This window comes from Phocoena sinus, chromosome 6 (assembly GCF_008692025.1).
Source record: "Phocoena sinus isolate mPhoSin1 chromosome 6, mPhoSin1.pri, whole genome shotgun sequence".
Lineage (NCBI taxonomy): Eukaryota > Metazoa > Chordata > Mammalia > Artiodactyla > Phocoenidae > Phocoena > Phocoena sinus.
In genome coordinates, this window is record NC_045768.1 from 10,711,859 (window position 1) to 10,739,297 (window position 27,439).

The 27,439-nt window shown below is 39.3% G+C and overlaps 1 protein-coding gene across 2 annotated transcripts in view; it reads left to right on the plus strand.

The window, feature by feature from the left end:
• The window catches only part of NR6A1 (nuclear receptor subfamily 6 group A member 1), a 204,422-nt gene that overhangs the window by 155,613 nt on the left and 21,370 nt on the right, over positions 1–27,439 (plus strand). For both annotated transcript variants that reach the window (XM_032635714.1, XM_032635715.1), the window contains exons 3-4: positions 12,685–12,915; positions 22,504–22,559. In XM_032635714.1, the coding sequence (XP_032491605.1) occupies positions 12,685–12,915; positions 22,504–22,559 (287 nt within the window). The remainder of the gene's footprint in view (positions 1–12,684; positions 12,916–22,503; positions 22,560–27,439) is intronic.

A 27,439-nucleotide genomic window follows, 5' to 3' on the forward strand; every position in this document is an offset into this window, starting at 1 on the left:
TATACATATAAAAGGGACTAGGGGAAATACACCCCCTCTGTTACGTACTCATCAATCCACACTAGATTGTGAGTATCATATTTTCATAAGATCCTTACAAGCAGGAACATGTCCAGAGGAGAAGGCAGATAGATGATCAGTGTGATAAGAGGACTAGAAATCATATACTGTGTAAGTCAGTTTTGGGGACTAGGGATATTAAACTCCGAAGGCTAAAAACTCTTGGTGGAAATAAGGAGGGAGCAGGCTGGTTCAGGTTGGGCAGTGTCCACAGATTGAATTAAGATCAGTATGGGTTTTTTTCTTTTTTTGTTTGTACCACATGGCTTGTGGGATCTTAGTTCCCTGACCAGGGATTGAATCCAGGCCCCTTCAGTGAAAGTGCCAAATCCTAACCTCTAGACTGCCAGGGAATTCTCAAGATTGGTATGTTTTTACTACAGGGAGCCATGTTTAAGCTTCAGGAGCCATAGTAACTACTCTCAGCCCTTATGAATCCATGTGGTATAGCACGTCTGGTTCACTTCATCCCCAGCCCTCATCACCACCACTATCACACAGATGAGCAGCTTCTGCTTTTCTAGAACAAGGCCATCTTACTGGTCACGTTCATAGTTCCAGAGGCACAGAGAAGTCCTCAAATATTTATTTAGTGAATAAATGTCAAGAGATGATTTGAAGTAAGAATTATTAAATAGTGAATCAACGTCTACTTAATACTTCCAAATTCAGAAATACTTGTTTAGAGGCATAATGCGGGGATCCAAGCTATCTATTAATGAAATATATGTTTACTTTTTTTTTCAGAGAAGACTCCTCAGAATCAACCAACTCTTTTTTTCCCTAAATGAACAAGGAATCCTTAAAAGTTCCCATTAACAATCCAAATAGGAGAAACCACAAATCTGCAAGTTTTTTTCTCCAACTGGAAAACCTAAATTTGCATGAATATGAAAACTGTTTTCATTGCAAATTGAAACTTGATTCCTAGTTCAAAGATTCCTACGTATAAGAGACTGGAAGGAACTAGGGACTTTGGTCTGAAACTTTATGTTCTTACCCCCACCTGTTGAGTGATGGGATAATATTTTCCCTGAATTCATTTCCTGTGGCATTCAGTTAATTGTAATTTGTGAACCATTTCATCTGTGTTTCCAGGCCTAAGCAGTTAATGGTGGTAACATTGTCTTTTTCCCATCTTTCATTCAGTGACATATAGGGATAATTTCCAAACATTCAGTTAATACCAGTCTTGTAAATTGCTCACTTGCTTTCATTCAACTGTTGTCATTTTTTAGAAATGTCCTCTGTGGAACTCCATGTGCGGCCTCTGGAAATGGATTTTTATAGTGTTAAGTGTAGAGGAGGAAGAATATATTAGTAGAGGAGAAATCCTATGATTTTTACTTATTTCTGTTTGAATTCTATATTCACAAATGAAATTTTGAGGGTACCTGTTCCCAATTTCATTTCTGCTACACCGCCTGATGCCTTCATTTCAGATAGTGGCAACCTATAAAACCGAGTGCAGTCAGTACTTAGACTATGCAACTGATCAGTGAGTTAGAACCAGCAATCCAGTTGAAACAGATCCCCTTTGTTTTTGATACGCTTTAGCCAGCCAAGTTCCAGATTGCCTGAGCTGTCAGCATAATTTTGGTCTAGTGAGCAGCTGTACTCTCCATTTCTTAAATCTGGCCTTTATCACAGTCTGAAAAGCAGGTTTTGATAAAAATCAGTTTCCAAATGTAATTTGCGTAACCTGAGCCCTTGGAATGGGTAAAATGCTCTTTGTGGGGTTGGGGAGGTATTTTTGTAACAGCAGTGCTGAGTGGAGGTATGACAGTAAGACACATTTCGACAACAGGTTTTGGTCTGCATTTAACCAAGTTAAAGTAGAACTGGTTGCTAATATGAAGGTACTTAGTGCTCACTCACAGCATGGTAAGAATACATCTAGTTACACAGATTTTGTTGTGACTCCAGTTGTTTCTTTGGTTAAAAAAAAAAAAGAAAGGCAGCAGCAGCACTGAGGCTCAATTTTGATACATACCATCCTTCTCTTCCGGTACCCCACCCCCATAGGAGGTAGTTTGTATAATGGGAAGTCTGTCTTTGGAAAAGTAGTAAGGTTGAGGTTCAGATCCATCACTGACTAGCTGTGTGACCTTGGGTAAATCGCTTTCCTTTTCTGACACTAGGCACGTATCTTTATCTTTTTCTTAATAAAAATAAAATACATAAGAAAAATTTTAAGGTTTAATTTTTTTACATTTCATTGCTTTTTATTTTGAAAGTATGTCTGGATTACAGTTCTTAATCCTCTTAAAAGGCTTTATTCTTATGTTTATCTTCTTTAAATGCATATGAATTTCTCCTGGTTAAAAAATAAACATTTGCTTAAATCTGTTGCTTCTTCCTGCAAAATGTTTCTCTATAGAGCACTCTTGGAGTGATAATAAAATACTAATTTTATATCTTTACCACTCACCTGTTTTTAACTGAATCTGATTTTTGTTCTAACCAGTTCACTGAAACTTCTCATCAGTGATCTTTGAGCCTTTTCTTATTCCTCACACTTTTTGACCTGTGTTGTGTTTGACAGTGCTCTTCTTCTTTGTGAAACCCTTTTTGTCCCTTATCTTTCTCACAATCATGGGTTTATATTCTACCTGTTTCTTCTTTGATCATGTCATCTCACTTTCTTTCCCTAACTTCTTACCTTTCCCTCTCTGTGTCTCCATTTTACCTTCCGGCTGCTTCTCCGCACATCCCCTTCCTCCTTGGAGTTCTAACCTGTTGCCATAGCTTCAACCCTCCCTTGGGTTGATGACTCCCAAATCCTTCATTCTAGCCTGAACGATTGTCCTCTAAGTAACTGCCTTTGGAAGACTTCTGTTTGACTTGCCCATCATCCTCTGTTAAACTAAAGCCATTGATTTTTGTCCCTCACTTAGCTTTTGCTTTACTCTTTTCTATTAGTGATATCACATTTCTCACAGCCACCTTGGTTTAGAACCTCGAGTTCATTTTTTAAACACTTTCCTATCCCGTCCTCCCCTCACCCCCCTCTGGAATCTAGTCGGTCAACAAGCCGTCTCTAGGGCTCCTGTGCTTTCTTTTCACTTCCATTCAGCCATTCCTTTGTTATCATTCCTGTTACCTAGATGCCCATGCCATCCATCTTGTGGCAACCTGCACATCATTGTGAGGTTAATATTCCTAAAAATACTGCTTTGATCCAGACATACCTCTATTTTAAAATCTCAGTAGCCTTTTATCAGTAGGATAAAATCAATTGCACTCTGTTCCAAACTAGCTTTCTGGACTTATCTCTGACCATTCCTCTCTACTTAACTATAATATCCTATGCAGTTCCTTCAAACACACCTTACGTTTGTGTTCTTTCATTTTAGTATTGATGATGTCCTTTTCCTTTCCTGAAGTGCCCTGCTATCTTTTGTTTTCAACCTTTTTATTGTGAAATATAACACTTAGAGAAAAGTAAATAAAACACAAATTTACAGCCTAATGAATTAATATAAAACAGGCACCACTCAAATCAAGAAATAGAACCTTGACAGGATCCAAAAGCTTCTCTCCACCCCAGCACTCTCTTCACTCTGTGTCTCTTTCCCCTCTATTGCTTGTTTGTTATTGTTGTTGCTGTTGTTGTTTTAACTTACTTAATACAAATGGAATCCTACAGTATGCATTCTTTTTTTCCTGGTTTCTTTTACCCAACACTGTTTGTATGCGTCATCTATGCTGTTGCAGTAGTTCAAATATCTTTACTGCTGTAAAGTATTATATTGTACGAATTACACTGTTTATCTACAGTAAGTTGATGAATGTATGGTAATTTTTAATTTGGGACTTTTATAAAGCATGTTGCTGTGAACATCTTTGAACTTGTCTTCTAATACACATGTGCATGTATTTCTGTTGGGTATGTACCTGGGATGGGTCATAAGATAAGGTGTATCTTCAACTCTAATAATGACACACTTCTATAGTAGTTGTACCAGTAAAACACTTCTACCAATGGTATGTGAAAGTTAGTTTTTCCAAATTGCCACCATAGCTTGAAGTCATTTTTAATTTTTAGCCATTCTAATGGATGTGTAATAGTGTATCACTATGGTTTTAATTTGTATGTCTTAATTTGCATGTCTTTGATTACTGATAGGTTTGAACATCTTTTCATAAGTTTATTGATTATATGGATAGCCTCCTTTGTGAAATGCCTGTTCAGGTCTCTTGCCCAGTTTTCTACTGGGTTGCTTTTTTCTTATTGATGTAAAAGAATTTTACATGTGCTGGATGTGAGCACTCTAGGTTGTGTGTATTGCTTATATCTTCTTTCACACTGTGGCTTGCCTTATCACTCTCTTGAAGTTCTTCATTTTAATGAAGTCCAATTTTATTAATGTTTTCCTTTATGTTCGTGCTTTTTATGGCCTGTTTCAGAAATCTCTTCCTATCCCAAAATCATGAAGATATTCTTCTTTATTATCTTCTGAGTGGTATATTATTTTGCTTTTTTTTTTTTTTTTGGCAGTACACGGGCCTCTCACTGCTGTGGCCTCTCCCGTTGCAGAGCGTAGGCTCTGAACGCGCAGGCTCAGCGGCCATGGCTCACGGGCCCAGCCGCTCCGCGGCATGTGGGATCTTCCCGGACCGGGGCACGAACCCACGTCCCCTGCATCAGCAGGCGGACTCACAACCACTGCGCCACCAGGGAAGCCCTTATTTTGCTTTTGATACTTGGGTCTGCTATCTACTTGGAATTAAACATTTTGCATGGGGTGAGGTAGGATCAAGTTTCTATTTTTTTTCCATATTAGGTATCTGATTGTCCCAACATTGTTCATGGAAAAGAATTGTATTTTCCTCACTGCTCTGCAGTGCCACTCATATCATAAATTAAATATCCATATATGTATGATGATGTTGTAGGATTCTCCATTCAGTTCCTTTGGTCTGTTTGTCTACCTGTGAGCTAGTAAAAGATATCTTAATTACTATAGCTGTAAAATGAATATTGATATGTGGTAGATAAAGTCATCTTATTTTTTCTTAAGTATTTGTGCTATTTTTGTTCTTTTGCATTTACATATACATTTAGAATTAGCTTGTCAGGTATAGACACACACACACACAGAACTGGGATTTTGAATGGAATTTTACTGACTCTGTAGATCTTTACAATAATAACTCTTCCAATCTATGATCATAACATACCTGTCCATTTACTGAAATCTTCTTCAATTTATCTTAGAAATATTTCACATTAAATAAGTATATTAAAATTTTTACATAGAGATCTTATATGTCTTTATTAGATTGCAACCTAGGTATTTTATATGTTTAGTATGTTTAGGTATGTTACCTAGTTAGGTATGTTTATATGCTATTGTAAATGGCATCTTTTGAAATTTCATTTCTGTTTGTGGCTGGGATAGAAATATAGTTCGTTTTTGTATTTTTTTTTAAATTTTACTGTGCTTGCTAGAACCTCCAGTACAATGTTGAATGAAGGTATTGATAATGGGCCATCCTTGTCTTCCAATCTCAAAAGAAAAGGTTTTTTAAAGCATTTCACCATTAAGTATGATATTTGGTACAGGTTTGTTTAGATAGTCTTTATTATATTAAGCAAGTTTATTTTCTATTCCTAATTTGCCAAGAGTTCAATAATAATAATTTGATTTCTATCAAAGCCTTTTCTTTTTTTTAATTAAAGCACTATTTATTGCTTTTAAGATGGATTGTTTTTAAACAAAATACTTTCCAGAATGTTCCATAAGTTGCAATTTTTTATCAGGTTCTGATATTACAGGAAATGTATCTTTAATAACAGTAGCGCAACTGACATTTACTGTATTTACTGTATATTAGGAATTGTATTAAGCAGTATAGTGTAGTATGAAAGGTCTCAGATCCTGGTTCAAGATTGTCTGCTTAGAATCCTGGCTCTGCTACCCACTAGATAGCTAGGTCCTGTTGAGGACCTGGGGCATATTTTTTATCCTATGTGTGCCTCAGTCTTTTACATCTACAAAATGGGGATAATAGAGTTGTGAGGAATGAGCGAATTATTATATGTGACACATATAGAACAGAACTTGTTACATAATAAGCACCAGGTACATGATGGCTGTTGTCATTACCTATAATCGTTTATTCCCTAGCAACTGCATGAGGTGAGTACTATTGTTATCTCTATTTTACAGTTGATAATGAGACTTAAGAGAACTGAGTTGTGTGTCCACAGTTAACAAAGCTAGGATGTGGCAGAGCTGGAATTCATACCCAGTGTGTCTTAACCACAAAATCAGTGTATTTTAAACTTTTTACAATTTGATCCATAGTACATTGTGATCCACTGCACACATGTACACACAGACATAAAATGCACACACTTTAATTGAAAGGAAGGTTTCACAATATTTACCCTTACTACATGTGATGCACTTTGATATTTTCTTTCATTTTTTCTAAAAATGCTAGTCGTGATGCTATGGGTTATGACATAATTTCGAAAACACTGCACTAAGCCATAGTATTTATTCATTTATTCATTCATTCATTCATTCAACAAGATGAGCTTCTTCTATGTAGCAGTCATGGTACCAGATGTTACTGTTAATGGTTTTCTTTTTTCTTTTAATATATTTATTTATTTATTTTTGGCTGAGTTGGGTCTTTTTTGCTGTACGCAGGCTTTCTCTACTTGCAGCTACCGGGGGCTACTGTTGGTTGCGGTGCGCAGGCTTCTCATTGCAGTGGCTTCTCTTGTTGCAGAGCACGAGCTCTAGGTGTGCGGGCTTCAGTAGTTGTGGCTCGCAGCCTCTAGAGTGCAGGCTCAGTAGTTGTGGCGCACGGGCTTAGTTGCTCTGCGGCATGTGGGATCTTCCTGGACTAGGGCTCAAACCTGTGTCCCCTGCATTGGCAGGTGGATTCTTAAGCACTGCGCCACCAGGGAAGCCCACTGTTAATGTTTTTGATTGAGACTTACTACTACAGTATAATCTTGGTTAGGTGTAACTAAGGGGTCCTGCCACTTTTATAAAACAAGAACCTTAGTATTGTAAAATTCTGGTCAGATTGATGACCAGATAGATTCATTTATAAATATCCTTGTATTCATTTACTTTTTGTTCTTGCTAAATGATGTAGAAACAGGAACATCGATTTGTGTGAGCGGGCACGTGTCATTGGTACCCTGAAGAGATGTTGCTAGGGCTCTTACCTGGTTCAGATTGTTATTAATCTTCTAAGCCAACCATATCAGCTGCTTATTCATCATTTTCATTATTTCCTTTGAACTTGATGTTTCTGCCTCTGAAGATTAATCTGTGTTCATAGTGACCCTAACTGAGCTCTGTATTAGCCCTTCTCTCTCTACACAAGTGTGTTAATGTGTGAAGAAATGAAAATTATATGATAGTTCCTGTTACCTGCCTTAGAATCATTTCTGATTAAAAATAAATTCTTAAGATTGTTTCTAAGTTTTGAAAGACTGTAGCAAAGACAAGCATGTTACCTTCCTTTCTAACAATGCCCATGTGTGGTTACATTTATTTCTCATGAGTAACCAGCAAGCATCCTTGAGAACATCTTGCAGGAAAAAAATTCTGGGCAAATTATGACTTTTACATATAGAGGGGTAGGACATAACTTGATGTTGTATCTGTGGATATTTCTGGGTAACTCATCTTGAGTTAGTCTTGCTGAAGCTTAGTAAACTATATTGGCTATTCTAGAAATGAATGAGATTGTTTTGAGGAAAACCCAAGTTAGAGGTTTCTAGCGCCAAAATTGAGACATTACTTTATATGCCAGTTGTTTCTTCTGCTTATACCCTCCTCTCCTTTCACTTGTCTAACTGATAGGCATACTTCAGAACTCGCCTCCTCTAGGAAATCTGTTATTACCTTACCCTGCCACCAGACTGACTGAATACTCCTCCTTTGTGCTAGTGGAATTTTTCAAGTTTTTTTAAGTTAGGAAAAAAAAAAAGACAGTCAACAATATTGTCTAGTACTTTAGAGTTCATAAAGCTGTCTCATTCTAATACAGACCATGAGGAAGCTAGAGCTCCATGTCATTTATAGGTAATCTGTTAACTCATTGATTCTCACAACAGTTCCTTGAAGAAGGTAGTATGACCCACATTTTATAGACTAGGAACTGAGGTACCTCTGGAGAGGTTAAGAAGCTTTCCAAAGTCACACAGGAAGTAAGTCATAGAGCCTAGATTTGAACGCAAGGATTCTGACTTTAGAGACCAAGTTCTTAATCTCTATGTTCTACTGCCTCTGCTCAGAAGATTTTGTAGAGCTGACAGTTGTCTCTTTCCTTTCCATCATTGAGTTGAGACTTACCTTGCCATGGGGCCCGAGTTCAACTCTACCTCCCCACCCAAGCCTCTTCCCTTGACTGCCAGGCAAATCTGTTTACCTAATGCCAGTCTTCCCAATTAAAGTTTAAAGTTCTTAAAAACTGTCTTAGTGTTCACCCTCCTCTCTTCTCTTACTCATGGGGAGGAGAGCAAAAGAGGAAGATTCCAATAGTTTTTACTTTAATGTTTGATTTTTTTTCCCTTCATTCATCAATTTTCAGAATACTGAATTGGTGTCCTAGAAACCTCCAGTGGTAACTAATGAAGTTTTTCTTTTTAATATTATTATGAACTCATTGATTTTTATATCTGAAGTGTTTTAATCCATTGCCATCATTCTTTTTGATGCATAATCTGCTCCATTTAAGGGAGGCTTTTATGTTGCTCCCTGTATCCTTTTGACATAACCCCATTATTAGTCTTGGGTAGTACAAGACTCATCTTGTATACATTCTGCCTCAAACCTGAAATCAACCATTTCTCTTAGGAGTCCTGGCTCCTGTTCATAGGAAATGGTATTTTTAGAGTACACTGTCTGAGCCCTTCTACCTTCTAGTATTCCTGATCAAGACAAACATTGAACTTCTCTGATAAATTAGTAAGTCTTCTCTCCTACTATTTTTTAACCCATTGCTATTTTTGTAGATAGCAAGCTGCCTTGTTCAGAGTTTTAAATACCTATCATTTTTCAAACCCTCAGATTTTCATCAACAACTGTGTCTGTTATCTTACTGAGCATTAAAGTTACTAAGAGCCATAGTTTCTACTTTGTTTTTGTTGCTATTGTTTCTGTTGGTGGTGTTGTTTTATATATATTTTTTAAATTCAATTATGGTTGATTTACAATATTAGTTTCAAGTGTACAACATAGTGATTCAATATTTTTGTAGATTATACTCCATTTAAAATTATAAAATATTGGCTATGTTCCCATAGTCTCTACTTTGAAGCGCTTATTTGCCTGATTTTTTTTTCCCCGTTATATTTTCAGGTAGACTAACAGATTAAGAACATTGAATAGATTAAGAGTGCCATATGGTTATGAACATCTCCTTTGTGTTGTTAGGCTCACTAGTAAAAGAATACTGTAGATGTAATGAATCTGAAATTTCAGATTTCATGTGAGGAACATAACATGATATGCTTATGTAAAAGATAGACAAATTTCAGTGAGGCGTATAACATGATATCCTTATGTATAAGATAGAGAAATGTCTGGCCTAATTAACAGACAAAACTAGTTGAACAGCTGTTTCCAGCTGGTTAATTTGGTTAAGTCAGATTGAGAAGGGGCTCCAACAGCTTGCCTGAGGCCACATTTCTGTTGAATATTGTTTTAAGGTTGGAAATGAAAATGATCTAATATTGACCATACAATATTAGAGAAAAGGAGGAGTGAGAAATAACTAATATACTGGATGGCAGGACCAGATCCCCAAAGAGTTCCATAGACCAGAATGACACATAGAATTTCTTATATAAAGATAAATTTGATCAAAGACGAGTGTAAAGTCCTACCATTGGGTTTAGAAATCCTACACTTCCCAAGAATGGAATAAGAAAGACATGCGTTAATGTTAATATGTGATAAATACTTCAGGATTTAGATGTCTGTGAACCAGATGTGAATTAAATGTAGGGGGGGATTGGAAATTCATCAGTCTCAAAATCAGAAAGTCTTGAATTCTAATTTCAGTTCCACTCCTGATTATATAACCAATTAAATTTCCTTACCTCTTTAAGCTTCATTTTTTTCCCATTATAAAATGTGTAGCATTTTTATAGCATAGCATTGATAATTATAAAATACTATGTATATACTGGTGTTGACAGCTGCAGATACATAAACAAAACTAATTGAGTCTTAAATTGAGAAAATCAAACCATTTAGTTCTGGATACTTTGTTTAACAAGAAATTTTGATACTATATGATTAAGAATAAGAAATAGGAGAAGAAAAATTAGGAACCCCACTTATCTTTAAATCTCTGAATGGTTGGTATATGAACTAGGCTAGGTTATACATTTATTTTTTGCCCGTGAGCACATAACTCAGGGCAATGAGGAAAGCTTCAGGTTAATAGACTTTGGCTCAGTGTAAAGAAAAGCTTTTGAACCATTAAAACTATCTAAAACGGAATGAATGGAATGAAGTACCTTACTGAGTCACTGGATATGTGCAAGTAGAGTTCCAACCCCTTGTCTTAGAATATCGTAGAGGGAGTTCATTTCATGCCTCAAATAAAGGTCTGTTGGAGCCAATTTCTAAGGCCCTTACTTAACTCTTAAGATTCTTGATTCTGTAATATGGGGATAAAGATACCTCTCACAGTCATTGAGATGAATAAATAAGACAGTAAAAACCTCTTGAACACTGCATGGTACACGCTTGGTACTCACCGAATTTTCTTTGCCGTATCTATAAGATAAAAATAATCCATGCCCTGGTCTTGGTACAAGTGAGATAATGAATGTAAACATACTTTAAATACCCTTCAAGTCCTTTATAAGAATCAGAGGTGCAGAAATCTCTATCTGACATCTGGACAAGCACCATTTGGGACAGTTTGCTTCTTTCTGTTTGTTCATTTACAAAGGGAGACCTTGGCTTTTTTTAAGCTGTGTGTGTGTTTGTGTGTTTCCCAAGGGAAGGGCCTGACTTACCTGCGTAGAACGGATAGATTCGCCTTGCCGTGGCCACAGAGTATGTTGGTTAGGTACATAGACTTTGGGGGTTCCAGCCCTAGTTCCCTTTCTTACTAGATGGGTGACTGTTGAAGAGTGATACTACCTCATGAGCTTCATGAGTTTCCTCAGCTGTAAAATAAGGGTACCTCAGTTAGGTTTGTTGTGATGATTCAGCACGATAACACGTGTTAGGTGCTTGGCACAGATCAGAATCTTTGCAGGAGGTTTCTTTTTTCCTTTTTTTTTTTTTTTTTTTTTTTTTTTTTTTTTTTTTATGCGTTACGCGGGCCTCTCACTGTTGTGGCCTCTCCCGTTGCGGAGGACAGGCCCCGGACGCGCAGGCTCAGCGGCCATGGCTCACGGGCCCAGCCGCTCCGCGGCATGTGGGATCCTCCCAGACCGGGGCACGAACCCGTGTCCCCTGCATCGGCAGGCGGACTCTCAACCACTGCGCCACCAGGGAAGCCCTCCTTTTTGTTTTTTTAATTGAGGTATATAGTTGATTTACAGTGTTCAGGTGTACAGCAGAGTGATTTGGTTATATACATATTTAGATTCTTTTCCATTATAGGTTATTACAAGACAATGAATATAGTTCTCTGTGCTACACAGTAGGTCCTTGTTATCTATTTTATATATAGTAGCATGTATTTGTTAATCCCAGATTCCCAGTTTATCCCTCCCTCCTCCCTTTCCCCTTTGGTAACCAGAAGTTTGTTTTCTAAGTAATATAATATGGTATTTGTCTTTCTCTGCTGGAGGTTTCTTGGACCCGCTACCAAGGTCTGACATAGTTCACCAAGGCACTTTTTTTGGTCATATGCCTGTTCCTTGGCAGTTGCTTGGTCCAAAGTGGAATTTGCTTGGTCCAAAGAGGAAGTGAAGAGCTATATTCCAGCCTGAATTTCTGCTTTGACTAATTTGTTTGTTGCTAGACAGTGAGTTCCTTGACTATGGGGATTATGATGATTTATTTCTGAATACCCAATACCTAGTACAGCGCCTGGACACAGAGTAGATGTTCTGCTGGAATGTAAGCTTCACCAGGGTCTTTTATTCATTGCTGTATCCATGCCTTACAACAGTGCCTAGAAGAGAATAGTTGCTCAGTATATATCTATTGGATGCATGGATGGCTTAGCTGGGCCTGGAAGCTTCTTCGCTTGTTAATAATTATAACTGTCATTTATTGGGTATATACCATATGCTGGGCACTTACATACATGGTAAGTAATCCTTACCACCTTCCTACAGGGTAGAAGTGATGGGCTGTTGCTAAAGAAGGTAAGGGAGAAGGAGGAGTCAAAGATACCTTCCAGGTTTCTGACTTGGTTACTGGTCCAAGTGATGATGAAACTCAGAGGAAGGAATGTGAGTTCTTTTTTTAGTTAGGCTATGTTTGTGGTATCTACAGGTAGATGCAGGAGTCTGTTCCTACAACAAGGGCTTTAAAGATGCCACCTCTTTGCCAGTTAGCCTGGAGAGAGTAATGTTCTGGGTCTATCCAGGGTTGCTAATTTTAGATCTGCAGGCTTAAAGCCATTATTTCCACTGTGTTCTAACTTGCATATGTTCAATTTCTGTTCCAGATGATCGGGCTGAACAACGAACCTGTCTCATTTGTGGGGACCGCGCCACAGGCTTGCACTATGGAATCATCTCCTGTGAGGGGTGCAAAGGGTTTTTCAAGCGGAGCATTTGCAACAAGCGGGTATATCGGTGCAGTCGTGACAAGAACTGTGTCATGTCTCGGAAGCAGAGGAACAGGTGCCAGTACTGCCGCCTGCTCAAATGCCTCCAGATGGGGATGAACCGGAAGGGTGAGTGGTGCTTGTGGCTCTGCTACCCACACTTCACCCATCACTTTATCTTTAGCGTCAGCCATTAAGCCTTGGAGTTATTCATTTCCCAAGCCTGCACTTGTACTGTGTACTCATAACCCAAAAATGAATCTGCCTACAGGGATCTCCCAGATTAGGTAGGAGAAAAGACTGGTGAGATGTTAAGGATCCTGTGAGAATGAATGCACAGGGTCCATGTGACAAGACCCCAATTAACAATCAGGTACTAAGTAGTATTAATATACTCCACTAGTTCTTTTTTCAGGGCATGATGAAAGGAAGCAGGAATTTTATATGAAATGGCAGGAAGGCAGTAGGTCCCCTGAATGTGTTATCATTTTGTTTGGTATAAGCATGGCATACTCAGGTTGGGCATACCCAGAAATCTGCATCCAGGTTGGTGAAGAATTTGGGATTTATTGGGAAGTTTTCCAAGAGCCATTAGCCTAAGATGACATGAATAAACCAATATTCTAAGGGGGTTAATCCAGAGGGCAGCTTTGAAGAATGGATTGGGGTGGGGGAAGCAGAAAAAACACTTAGAAAGTATTTAGAAGAGTGCACAAGAAAGGTATGAAGGATCTGAAGGAGAGGAGGAGGGGAAAGTAATGGCACAGATGGGGAGATGTGGGAGAAGCTCACCTGATAGGAGTTGGTGACATACTGACTATTGGGCAGTACCAGAGGTTGAAGCTGATAATTCGAATTAAAGTAAATTAATTGGGGCTTCCCTGGTGGCACAGTGGTTGAGAGTCCGCCTGCCGATGCAGGGGACACGGGTTCGTGCCCCGGTCTGAGAAGATCCCACATGCCGTGGAGCGGCTGGGCCCGTGAGCCATGGCCACTGAGCCTGCGAGTCCAAAGCCTGTGCTCCGCAACGGGAGAGGCCACAACAGTGAGAGGCCCGTGTACCGCAAAAAAAAAAAAAAAAAAGTAAATTAATTAATAAAAGAATGGGGCAAAATGTTGACCTTGGTAGGTGCTGAATTTGAAGTACCTGAGAAGGACACACACATAGATGTCCACTAAGGAAGTCGGATTGGAACTGAGCTGAAAAGTCCTGCTTACAAGTAGAAGTTTGTGGAGCTATTGGCATAGAGGTGGTAAAGTTTTGTTAGTGGGTAGAAATCACCCAAAGAGGGAACTTGGATACAGAAGAGAAAGAGGGCCAATGTCAGAACTTTAGGAGTATTCTCATGGAGGGTGGAGAGCCTTGCAGTGTAGTTCAGTAAAAGAATAGAGGTTCAGGAGGGGAGAGGTTGGTGACAGACTAGCTCTGTGACCTTGGGCAGTTTGCTTTATGTCTCTGATGCTAAATCTTACCTTTAAAATGGTATGATAATACTTAACTTTCAGAGCTCAGTAGAGGATTAAATATGACTATGTATATAAAATACCCAGCGAGGTATTAAGAGCTTATAGTAGTAGTATGGGGTGGGGATTAGTCAGATTTAATGAATTGTTCAAATTGGTTTTGTAGCAGACACTAAAGACTGGTTTTTTTAATTGTGTATGGGATAATAAGATTTTTTTGAAAACTTGCCTATTATGAAGAGAGGTAAGAGAGATATAGAAGGGCATTTAGGTAAATATAGGTCATTTATAATTTACTTACAATACTAATATTTACTGAGCATTGTGTGTACCAAAAAGTCTTGTATACTTTCTATGCATTATCTCATTAAATACACACAACAACCCTATGTTAACTATTACCCTCAGTTAACAGAGGCAGCTTAGGGAGGTAAAATGACTTACAAGTAGTTGGATTAGTGGTTGTTGTATTGACAGTTAATAATTTTTAAAATGTAATTTGTTATTAATCAAGCAAAACTTGTACCTAACCACATGGACAACAGTGTTACTGCTTCACATGTCTACTGTATGGGATAACTAGTTGCGTGTTGGAATGTGCTATATTTACCAAATGATAAAAACATTTCATAGGGCATTTAAACTGTAACCAACTTTGTCCCCTATGTTTCTAACCTCATTTGTCCAGAATTTACTGTACCTCAAGCATGCCTTGCACTGTCCTGCCTGTGCTAGTTTCCTTCTGCTACCTAGAAATCCTCTCCCTTCCCCACTATCAGTTTACTCCTGCAGAAATCCTTACAAGCCACCAAGTAATGTATTGAAGAGAGAGTCTGGTCATCTGACTTGGTTTTGGTCTACAGTTTTCTCATCTTCCTTTGTTGCCTTCACTGAGAGTATTTTTTTTTTTTTTTTTTTTTAATTTACGAGTGGCCTCTCCCGTTATGGAGCACAGGCTCTGGACACACAGGCTCAGCGGCCATGGCTCACGGGCCTAGCCACTCTGCAGCATGTGGGATCTTCCCGGACCGGGGCACGAACCTGTGTCCCCTGCATCGACAGGCGGACTCTCAACCACTGCACCACCAGGGAAGCCCGAGAGTATTTTATCAAAGCGTATTTATGAGTTGCTTTCTTGACTACTCTCTCTGATGAATCGTCCTGCTTATTCATTCAAGAGTGTGAGATTCTGAGGCTTTCAGCCAAACTTGCCTCTTCCAGGGAGGAAGAAGCTTACCCAACATAACCCCTCTAACCATAGCCAGGAGAAGATGACACATGAGGTGTGAGGGATGTAGAGCTGCCTTCCTAGGCCCGTTTGCATGCAGAGCAGACAGGCTCAGTTGCATGGTGAAGGCTGCGTCTCAGAGAGAAACCCTGCCACCTCCTGGTTGGTGCTGAGAAAGCAGAATTAAAATTGCAGTTGCCGCTGGAGTATTTTTGGGGTGATGGAACTATGATGTTTGACACATAATTTTATGCATCTGTCAAAAGCTATAGAACTGAGCACCACAAAAGAAGTGAATTTCACTGTATATAAATTTTTTTTAAGCAACCAGTATGGTGGGCGGGGGTGGAGAGAGACTGTAGCATTTAGCAAACGAGTCTAATATTACAAATAAATCACATAGCCACACTGAAGGGAACGAGGAAGAAAGGAGCTGGCCTTGGAAAATAGTGTTTTGACTGTATACTGTTAAAACTGAAGACAAAAAGAACTGTATACAAACAAAGCACTCTGGTTTATAAATTTGATTCTCTCAAGGTTATGGTTTAGGAATTCTTTTACTACTTTGTATACTAGGGTTGAACAAATAAGGAAATAAACTGTTGATAATGAGAGTTGGGTTTCTCACATCAGGGAAAGAAGTTATAAATCAGGAAAGGGGAAGGCTAGAATGACACCTCTGGTACTAGATTGGAGTCAGAGGTTATTGTAATATGGAGTCATGTTTAGATAGATTAAAAAAATATAGATGTGTGTGTAGATACATGAGTTGGTATACATACATATATTTCGTAGCTCAGCCATTGAGAAGGGCTAGAAGCAATGACACCCCCAATAGTAACGAGCACCTAGCGTCCATATCTTGGTTTCTAAATATCAATAAAAGGAATCAGAAGTCCTTGGAGAACTGGTTAATTTTAGGGCTGAGGCAGGGAATACTATAAGATGAGTCTGGAGCATCTTGTGGTGCCGGAAAGTTAGAAGGTGCTATATATATATATATATATATATATATATATATATATATTAGTTTATAACCCAAAGAATTAAATATCCATGAGTTCATACTGATAAAATGAACTGAATAAATAGAGGAATGATGATTCTTCCTTACAGAGGAATTCTAGTAAGTGTTGAAAAAATGAGGGAAATAGAAAATCACCATTAGAACACCATAGTAGTTGCTATAGGCAAGATCCACTGATGGATGCTAAAATAAGAGAGCATGGGTTTGAACAGAAACAGAATATTTAGAATAGTCTCAGAATATTTAGTAATTACAAAGAGAAAAATAGTACATTTCAGTAGAGAATTCTGACAGATATCACTTTAGCCAAAGGATCAAGAGAACATCAGTGTGTTTACATTGACATCATGTACCCCCTGATATGATCACTAAGAAGGGCACACATATACATATGCACATATACACACACAGGGATGGATAGATTTATCCCCAGTCTCATCATGAGAAAACATACAAGCCCAAATTGAGCAATATTCTTCAAAATAACTGGCATTCTACAAAATACTCTCCATAAGTGCCAAGGTCACAAAAGATAAGGAAAGACTAAGCAACTGTCACAGATTGGAGGAGACTATGGAAACATAACTGCTACATGCATTGTGAGATCCTGGATTGGATTCTGGAACAGAAAAGGGACATTAATAGAACTGGGAAAATCTGAATAAAGTCTTTGGTGAATAGTGTTCTACCAAAGTTAATTTTCTAGTTTTGATGAATGATCTATGGCTATGTAAGCTTAGTTAACAGAAGGGGAAGCTGGGTGTAGAGTATACGGGAATTCTCTGTACTGTTTTTGCAATTGTTCTATAAATCTAAACTTAACCTCAAAATTTTAAAAATTAACTGTTAAAAAATACAGCTGTCATGTGTGAGCCTACACTCAGCCTATGCCCCCCCCATCTCTGGACATAGATATCTTTTCAGACCTTGAACTTGGCTGGTAAGGAAATTAATTAGCAAAGCAATGAGGGAGATTTAAATAAGTATGGTGAGTAGAGGCTGGGCCCTTTCTGTCCATCCCCACTACTACACCAATACCCCCGAAACACATCCTCCTCACACATCTTGCAGTCTTTAGGTAAAGGCGGGCTCCTCAGAATGATTCTCAAGACCTCTGGCATCCCTTCCCTCTCCCTCTGCTGCTCTTCCCACATAATCCAGTTCTCCAAGAACTCGGGGATATTTCATGTTTTGGGGGCTTTGCACATTTGGTTTCATCTTCCTGGAATGTTCTACCCCTCTTCTTCACCTGACTATATATACTTTTCATTCTAGACTCAGCTTTTATTTGTAACATCCTCTAAGATGCCTTCTCTGACACCACCCTCCACCATATAACCCTTTTGTGCTTCCATCGCCCTTTTTTGCTCTCTGCATAACGCTGATCACCTTGTACTCTTTGTCTGTGTACTTGTCTGTTTCCCCCACTGCCCCCATTATTAGACAGTGATCCTCTCATGGGCCATGACCAAGTCCTACTTTTCTCGTGTCCCAATTAGTGTAGGATGCTTCCTGGTTTGATGAATTGACTGTGATGGTGGCGGGGGCAGGGTAGGAAATGGGATGGGAGAAATATTGTTAAAATCATCAGAGGCAAGAGGAAGCTACACTGAGCCACATGGGGAATTCATATCAGTTAAGTAATTATGCGAAAATACTTAAAATTCCCATAACTTTGTTGTCTCATAACTTGCTGGATAACTAGTTCAAAAGTGAAAAGGTTAAGGAAAGCTTGGAGGAGGTTGCTGTTTGCAGAACGACATTGTTGAGACAGTGATCCTGTGGCATTGCCGTATCACTTTACCAGGATAAAAATGGAGCACCGAGAAATCTCAAGAAGAGATAATATTTGAGCAGAATCTTGAAGGAATAGAAGTTCAAGCTCCTTACAAACTTAGAGCTTTGTAAAAATGGCTCCCGCTTCTGTCCCTCTCTCTTCTTCCATGTGTGTGTTCTTAACTATTTGGGAGTAAGTTACAGATTTCATTCCCCTTTCCTTCTAAAATAACCACAGCACTATTATCAAAATCAGGAAATTTAACATGACATAATACTATTAATTAATTGCAGACCGTATTTAGATTTCACTTGTTATCCCAATGTCCTTTGTAGCAATTTCTATTTTCTAATCTAGGAGCCAATCCAAAATCACACATTATATTTAGTTCTTAGGTCTTTTTAATGTCCTTTTATCTGAAGTAGTTCCTCATTCTTTTTTTGTCTTTAATAACATTGTCAATTTTTAAGAAAACAAATCATTTATTTTGTAGACCGTCCCTCAATTTGGGTTTGTCACTTTCCTCACAACTAGGTTGCGGTTGTGCAGTTTTGGCAAGAATGCCACAAAAGCAATGTTGTGTCCTTTTAGTGCATCCTATCTAGAGCACATGGTGTAAGTTTGTCCCATTATTGGTCATTTTAAGTTGAGCCACTTAGTTAAGGTGGTGTCACTTGGGTAACGTGGTGGTGTTAGATTTTTCCACTGTGAAGTTTCTTTCTCAATAGAGGCAGCAACGCGTGCAGAGGCAAAACTGTGTTGTAAAACAGCATGGCATGTTCAAGAACTAACAAATAGTTCTCTGTAGGTACAGTGTAACATTTTTGGCTAAAGATGAGGATGGAGAGTCCCATAAGAACCAGATCACAGAGGATCTTGAATGCCAAGCTAGGGAGCTTGTATTTAATTAGCCCATAGACCACAGGGAAGCACCAGTGGATTTTGAACAGTGCTTTGATGTAGTTAGCTTTGTGTCTTTCTACCTTTCTGGTTTCTGGGTTTGGTTGGCTACCCAGGCCTAAGCAAGTGAGGAATAGTAGGTACATGAGTTCTAGAGCAGAAAAAGTATTTGTGCTTCTTCTGAGTAGATAGAAGAACCATAGCTGGTGCCATTCTCTTAGGCTTAGATGAGAGGTGCAACAGAACTGTTGCTGTGATCCTATACCCAGAAGCCCTTTGTTCTGTTGTTTTATTTTAATAACTTCACTACCAGAAGACTCTCAGCCCTGCTGAAAAACTTGCTCTTAGCTCAGAGTAGCATCAAGGAACAAGCACAACTTTAGAATCAGAAAACCTAAATTGAAATCCCAGCTCTGTCAGTTCTTTGCTGAATAACCTTGAGCAAGTCACTTTTCCTCTTTGAGCTTTCGTTTCCTCGTGTCTAATCTGCATAGGATAATAATAATGTATATACTTTTTAAGGTTGTTGTGAGGATCAAATGCAATCTCATGTATCTGAATATAAGTTTTAAAATATGATCCAGGTTCTTAACAGAGGCACTGTGACATGTGGTATTGCTGCCCACACTTCAGGCAGTATCATGCCGTCTTAACAGATGTTACCATCTCTGATTAAACCAGTTGTTTATGTTCTTCTTTAAATTATATTTTTGAAAAAATCAAAGTTAATTTTCAAATGGAATTTTTATCACTTCAGTGAATGACAAATCAGTATTTTTAATGCACATTAGGATAAATGTATAATTAAGAGTTTAAGCACCACCTAAAATTAGTTTCTCCAATGGGATGCACACACACTTAAGGAAATTGTAGTGGTGGAAAGAAGGTTGGTCTTAATCTGATAGTCTGGTTCTGTTATTTAGTTTCTATCACCCTAAGCAAAATACTTCATTTTTCTGAGCATTAGAGTCATCTGTTCAGTGGGAGTGATAATACTAATACTTTCCTCATGGGTTAATTTTACCGATGATACTATCTAACACGTATAGGAGTTTCTTACTCCAGGTGGGGTTGAGGGACAGCACGAGTTTTTAAATATCAGAAGGTGAAATTGGCAAGATGTAAATCTTTAAGATTTGTGGCCCTTTAAACAAAAAGGAAAGCAAGTTGAGTTCCTTCCTCACCTCCAAGACACTGAGAGTGGAGTATCAAGTGAGAAATATTCAGTGTTCTATCTGCCAGTGACAGATCTTTGTTCTGTACCTGTGAGCTGAAGCAAAGACGTGTGAGATATCAGTATTGGAAATATGAGTATCTGAAGACTGTCATTGACCCTGGATCAGCAGAGGAGGAATTTTAAGGATGTTTAGAACTTGAAATAAGGTTGAAAGAGAGCTTCTAGACAACAACCAGCGTGCATCTAGATAATATATATCTAGCTGTCTATGTTTCTTGACCCAAATTCACAGCAGCCTTGTAAAGCAGGCTGTTACCTCCTACTTCATATGCCAGGCCCTATGCTTGGTGCTTTAGCTAAATTATATATTATCCTCACAATACCCCATAAGACAGGTTCCAATAGCCCTCTTTATTCTTAAGTAAACTGAAGTTCAGAGAGATGAAAAAAACTTGTCCGTAATTACACAGACCTGGCAGAAACTGGATTTAGACTCAAGCTTGTATAATTCTGAGTGTGTGATCTTCTAAGACTAAGAATAATGGCTGCTTTAAGGAAAATGAACTTACTGTCAGCCTTTCAGTTGCCACAGGTAACTGTTAGAGCCCTTAGCTTTTTTTTTTTTTTTTTTTTTTTGCAGTACACGGGCCTCTCACTGCTGTGGCCTCTCCCGCTGCGGAGCACAGGCTCAGCGGCCATGGCTCACGGGCCCAGCCGCTCCGCAGCATGTGGGATCCTCCCAGACCGGGGCACGAACCCATGTCCCCTGCATCGGCAGGCGGACTCTCAACCACTGCGCCACCAGGGAAGCCCGAGCCCTTAGCTTTTGAGGCAACCAGCCCTGCCCTAACGACTTTACAGATTGTGCATGTTAATTTTTTTTGGAGCCAGGTGTATTATAGCAAAGCTTGCTCTCACATGATGCCATTACTTCTCTGTTAATATTACCCTCTCCAAGCCACCTTCCACAGTTGCCATCACAAAGATTTTTCAAATATGCCAACATGACCACATCCTCCCCTGCATTCCATCTTATCCTCAGGCTCCTCTGCTAAAGTCCATACTCTTAGCCTGGCATCCAAGGCTCTCTATGATCTGGCCCCAGTTGGCCTCTTCAGCCTTATCTCTTGCTACTCCTCTCTCCCTCTCTCCCTCTCTCCCTCTCTCCCTCTCTCCCTCTCTCCCTCTCTCCCTCTCTCTCCCTCTCTCTCCTTCTCTCTCCCTCTCTCTCCCTCTCTCTCCCTCTCTCTCCCTCTCTCTCTCACACACACACACACACACACACACACACACACACACACACACACGCTTACTTTCAACTTGAAGCTTTTCTGTATGCTGCCCACTCAACCTGGAGCACCCTTTTCCTGCCTGCATAAATCATATTTATCCTTTAAGACTCGGTTCAGAAGTTATATTTTCCAGAAAGCTTTGCCAGACACCAGAACCCTTCTGTAATTGCAAATCAGGGGTTCCTTGTCTGTGCCCCCGTATTAAGTACTCTGTAAACAATGATGGTAATAGTGTTAGTAGTTGTTATTCTTAATGAGGCTGGTACTATTTAAAGTCTGCTTTTTATAGTTAGGAAATGCTAAATAGCTTCTTTTTGTTGAATTACATGAGTGGGAAATCAACTGCAAGGGAACTCTACTGACTGCCTTTGTAGAAAAGAGCCAATGAGGTCAAAATTCTGAGTAATTAAAAAACAAAAAACCTGTTTTCCTCATCCTGCAAATTAGTCTCAAACCTAAACTAGAAATAAAAAATATTTTATTTAAAAATGGGAGTATTCTTTTTATCTCCCCCCCTGCCCCCTTGAATTTATCAAGGCCTTCAAATGCATTATCTTGGTGGGTTATTTGTAACTGTAGGACTATTAATAAGGCTGTCATCTTTGTTGAGCATATTGAATGTATACAGTGTGTGTAGTGTGTATCCAGTGCTTTGGGGGCCCCAAAGTATCTGCTGCTTATGAGCTAACCTGGAATGATGGAAAGAATATGTGCTTTGGGTCCAGAAAGATCGGTGTTTTAATCTTAGCTTCACCAATTACTACTTTATGCTTTTGGCCAAATAAGTTCTCTTTTTGTGCCTAGACTTCTGTGGGCATGCTTCTTACTGTCTTAACTTATGTTTCCTTCCAGCAATCAGAGAAGATGGCATGCCTGGAGGCCGGAATAAGAGCATTGGGCCAGTCCAGGTGAGTTCTAGGTCTTACTCTTTGTGATCTACCCCGAAAGCTCAGGCCTCCAGTTGCTCCTGTAGCTGCTCACCTTGATCCTCTTATCTGCTGCTAGGGGGAGCCATCTTTACTTTCATTCCTGTGAAACTGCTTTTAGAGCCTGGATATGAAAGTGCTTTGAAAATCTTAAATATATAAGATAATGGTTAAAGCTCCACTTGTGATGCCTCAACTCTTCCTAAGGATTTTTATAGAAGATGAATCCAATTCTGGTTCTAAAGCATCCAGAGGATTTTTTTTTTTTTTTTTTGGCCACGCCACGCGGCTTATGGGATCTTAGTTCCTTGACCGGGAGTTGAACCCAGGCCCTCCGCAGTGAGAGTGTGGAATGCTAACCACTGGACCACCAGGGAATTTCCCAGAGGACTTTTTATGTCAGTCACTTAAGGTTGTAGTTACTTAGTCTGGCAGAAATCAGCAAGACTACTTTGCTGTTCAGTGTCACTAAAGATATTTCAGGGCTTCCCTGGTGGCGCAGTGGTTGGGAGTCTGCCTGCCGATGCAGGGGACGCGGGTTCGTGCCCCGGTCTGGGAAGATCCCACGTGCCGCGGAGCGGCTGGGCCCGTGAGCCATGGCCGCTGAGCCTGCGCGTCCGGAGCCTGTGCTCCGCAGTGGGAGAGGCCACAGCAGTGAGAGGCCCGCGTACTGCAAAAAAAAAAAAAAAAAAAAAAGATATTTCAGCAGAAAGTTCATTGATTGCCTGTTTGTAAAGTAGGGAAGGTAATACCCATTCAGTTCCACAAACATTTACTCAGTATTACTTACTCTGTACCAGGCCCCCTGTACTGTAAATTCAGTGTAGTTGGAAAGACAGATATGTAAACGGACATCATAATACAGTGGGTGATAACAGAGGTTGCCCAGGGAGTACAGAAAGAAGGGGCTTCTTTTCTGTTTGGACCAGAGCCATGGTTGAGGACTGAAGACACTCAGGAAAGGCTTCCTGGAGAAGATAAAGTTTGAACTGAGTCTTCAAGGAAAAGGAAGAATTAGCTATGTTGAGAAGGGGTGGAAACCCAAACATCTTTTATTCCTGCTAGACAGAATAGACTGTAAAAGGAATCTTCAAGGGATGGCAAGGAGTTCATTCACTCAGGCTAGAGCACTGGGCACATGTTGTGAAGTGGCAGGAGATAAGGCAGATTCCTTGAGTTTGGAATCAGTTCTCTAAAAAGTGGCCTTCAACTAACTTTGATTATAGCTCCTTTAGTAAAGCCTTTGCGGGGCCAGCCTGCATCGCTTGTTCTTACTTGGCCAGCAGAAGAACTTCATCATGATAGAGAATTGGATCTGCTTACGACCCATGAAGTGAATCCTTCAGTACCCTAGTGGGCAGGGACCATGATTCAAGAATTATGGGGGTAGGCCAAGAGGCAACTACTAAAAGGTTTTAAGTAGAAAGAGGGATATGGTCAAATTTGCATTTTGGAAAGATCGTTCTAGCCATGTAAATTGTTTATGAGGAGCTGGGTAAGGGTCAGTGAAACTGGTAGCAGAGAAAAAGCAGTTAAAAGGGTTTTACAGAAGTCCAGGCGAGAGATATAGACAGTGTGGTTTTGAAGTTGGACAGTGGTAGTGCAGATTGAGGAGAGGGAATAGATTCAAGAAATGTTTAATAGGTAAAATTGATAGGATTTATCCAATTGAATATGAGGGAGTGAGAGAAAGACAGGAATTCAGAGTTGGCTTGAGACATACGCTGATGATGTATGGGAGGGTTTTCTGTCACATGAGCTTGGTACACGTATGCACTCAGGTGTGGGGTGTGTGCTGCATTCATTCTCTTTTTTAAATCAAACATTTTTATTCATTTATTCAAGTCATATGTGTCTCTTGCAAATTAATTTATTTCGGTCTCCATTCATAGCTGCTCTTTTTTGTGTGGTAAAAAACATGTAACAGGAAATACACCTCCTTAACAAATTGTTAAGTATACAGTACAGTAGTGTCAACTATACGCACATTCCGTACAGCAGATCTCTAGAACTTCTTAATCTTACCACTGAAACTTTATACCTATTGAACAGCAACTCCTCATTTCGTCCTCCCCCCAGTTCCTGGCAACCACCATTCTACTTTCTGCTTCTAAGAGTTTGACAACTTTTGATACCTCATATAAGTGGAATCATGCAGGACTTGTCCGTCTGTGACTACCTTATTTTGCTTAGCATAATGTCCTCAAGGTTCATCCATGTTGCAGCATATGACAGGATTCCTTCTTTTTTAAGGCTAATATTCCACTGTATGTATATAGCACGTTTTTTGTTTGTTTTTGCTTTGTGTTTTTTGTTTTTAATTTTTATTGGAGTATAGTTGACTTTATGATGTTGTGTTAGTTTCTGCTATGCAGCAAAGTGAATCAGTTATACATATACATATATCCACTCTTTTTTAGATTCTTTCCCCATATAGGTCATTACAGAGTATTGAGTAGAGTTCCCAGTGCTGTAGAGTAGGTCCTTTTTAGTTATCTGTTTTATATATAGTAGTGTCTATATCTCAATCCTAATCTCCCAATTTATCCCCCCCATTCCCCCCAGTAACCATAAGTTTGTTTTCTACATCTGTGACTTTATTTCTGTTTTGTAAATACGTTCATTTGTACCATTTTTTAAGATTCTGCATATAAGTGATACCATATGATATTTTATTTGTCTTACTTCACTCAGTATGACAATCTCTAGGTCCGTCCATGTTGCTGCAAATGGCTTTATTTCATTCCTTTTTTATGGCTGAGTAATATTCCATGAGTAGTATGTACCACACCTTCTTTGTCCATTCCTGTGTGGATGGACATTTAGGTTGCTTCCATTTCCTGGCTTTTGTAAATAGAATATAGCACATTTTGTTTATCTATTCATCCATTGATGGACATTTTAGGTTGTTTCTACCTCTTGGCTAAAGTGAACATGGCCTTGGCTGCTGGGAACATGAGAGTGCAGGTATCTCTTCAAGATCCTGATTTCAACTCTTTTGGATAAATACCGAGTGGGATTACTGTGTCATATGATAATTCTGTTTTTAAGTTTTTGAGAAACCTCCATACTGTTTTCCATAGTCGCCACAACATTTTATTTATATATTCTCACCCAAGTGTGCAGGGTTCCAGTTTTCCCCATCCTCTCCAGCACTTCTTATTTTCTGGAGCTTTTTGTTTGTTTGTCTGCTTGCTTGCTTGCTTCTTTGCTTGCTTGTTTGATACTGGCTATCCTAATAGGCATGAGGTGATTTCTCATTATGGCTTTGATTTCCATTTCCCTGATGATTAGTGATGTTGAGCACCTTATCATATGCCTGTTGGGTATTTGTATGTCTTCTTTGGAGAAATGTCTATTCAAGTATTTGCTACTTTAAAAAAATTTTTATTTATTTATTTTTGGCTGTGTTGGGTTTTCGTTGCTGCACGTGGGCTTTCTCTAGTTGCGGTAAGTGGGGCCTACTCTTTGTTGTGGTGCGCAGGCTCCTCATTGAGGTGGCTTCTCTTGTAGCAGAGCACGGGTTCTAGGCGGGCGGACTTCAGTAGTTGTGGCACGTGGGCTCAGTAGTTGTGGCTCACAGACTCTAGAGTGCAGTCTCAGTAGTTGTGGCACATGGGCTTAGTTGCTCTGCGGCATGTGGGATCTTCCTGGACCAGGGCTCGAACTTGTATCCCCTGCATTGGCAGGCAGATTCTTAACCACTGTGTCACCAGGGAAGTCCCTAGTATTTGCTTTTTTTAATCAGGCTGATTAATTAGTTAATTGGCTGTTGAGTTGTAGGAATTCCTTATATATTTTGAATATTAACCCTTTATCAGATACATAGTTTGCAAAAATTTTCTGGAAGTCTCCTGTTCGCTTTGTCGATTGTTTCCTTTGCTTTGCAGAAGTCTTTTAGTTTGATGTAATCCTATATTTCTATTTTTGCTTTGATGTCATATTCAAGAAGTCATTGACAAATTAGGGGTATGGGATTAACAGATACAAACTACTATATATAAAATAGATAAGCAACAGGATAATACTGTATAGCACAGGGAATTATACCCATTATCTTGTAATAACCTGTAATGGAATAGAATCTGTAAAAATACTGAATCACTATGCTATACACCTGAAACTAACACAATATTGTAACTCAACTATGCTCCAATTAAAAAAAGAAAAATTATTGCCAAGGCCAATGTCAAGAAGTTTTTTCTCTGTGTTTTCTTTTAGGAGTTGTACTGTTTTGGGTCTTATGTTTAAGTCTTTAATCCACTGAGTTGCTTTTTGCATATGGCATAAGGTAAAACTCTAATTTTATTCTTTTGCATATGGATATCCGATTTTCCCAACACCACTTGTTTTTTTTTGTTTTTTTCTGCCGTACACGGGCCTCTCACTGTTGTGGCCTCTCCCATTGTGGAGCACAGGCTCCGGACGTGCAGGCTCAGAGGCCATGGCTTACGGGCCCAGCCGCTCCGCGGCATGTGGAATCTTCCCGGACCGGGGCACAAACCCGTGTCCCCTGCATCGGCAGGCATACTCTCAACCACTGCGCCACCAGGGAAACCCCCAACACCACTTGTTGAAGATACTCTCCTTTTCCCATTGTGTAGTCTTGGCATCTTTGTCAAAGATCTTTTGACCATAAGTCTGGGTTTATTTGGGGGCTCTGTATGTCTGTCCTGTGCCAGTACGTTACTGTTTTGATTACTTTAGCTTTGTAATATGTTTTGAAATCAGGAAGTGCAAGGTCTCTAGTTTTGTTGTTCTTTCTCAGGATTGTTTTGGCTATTTGGGGTTCTTTGTGGTTTCATATGAATTTTAGGATTGTTTTTTTCAGCAAAAAAATGCCATTGGAATTTTGATAGGGA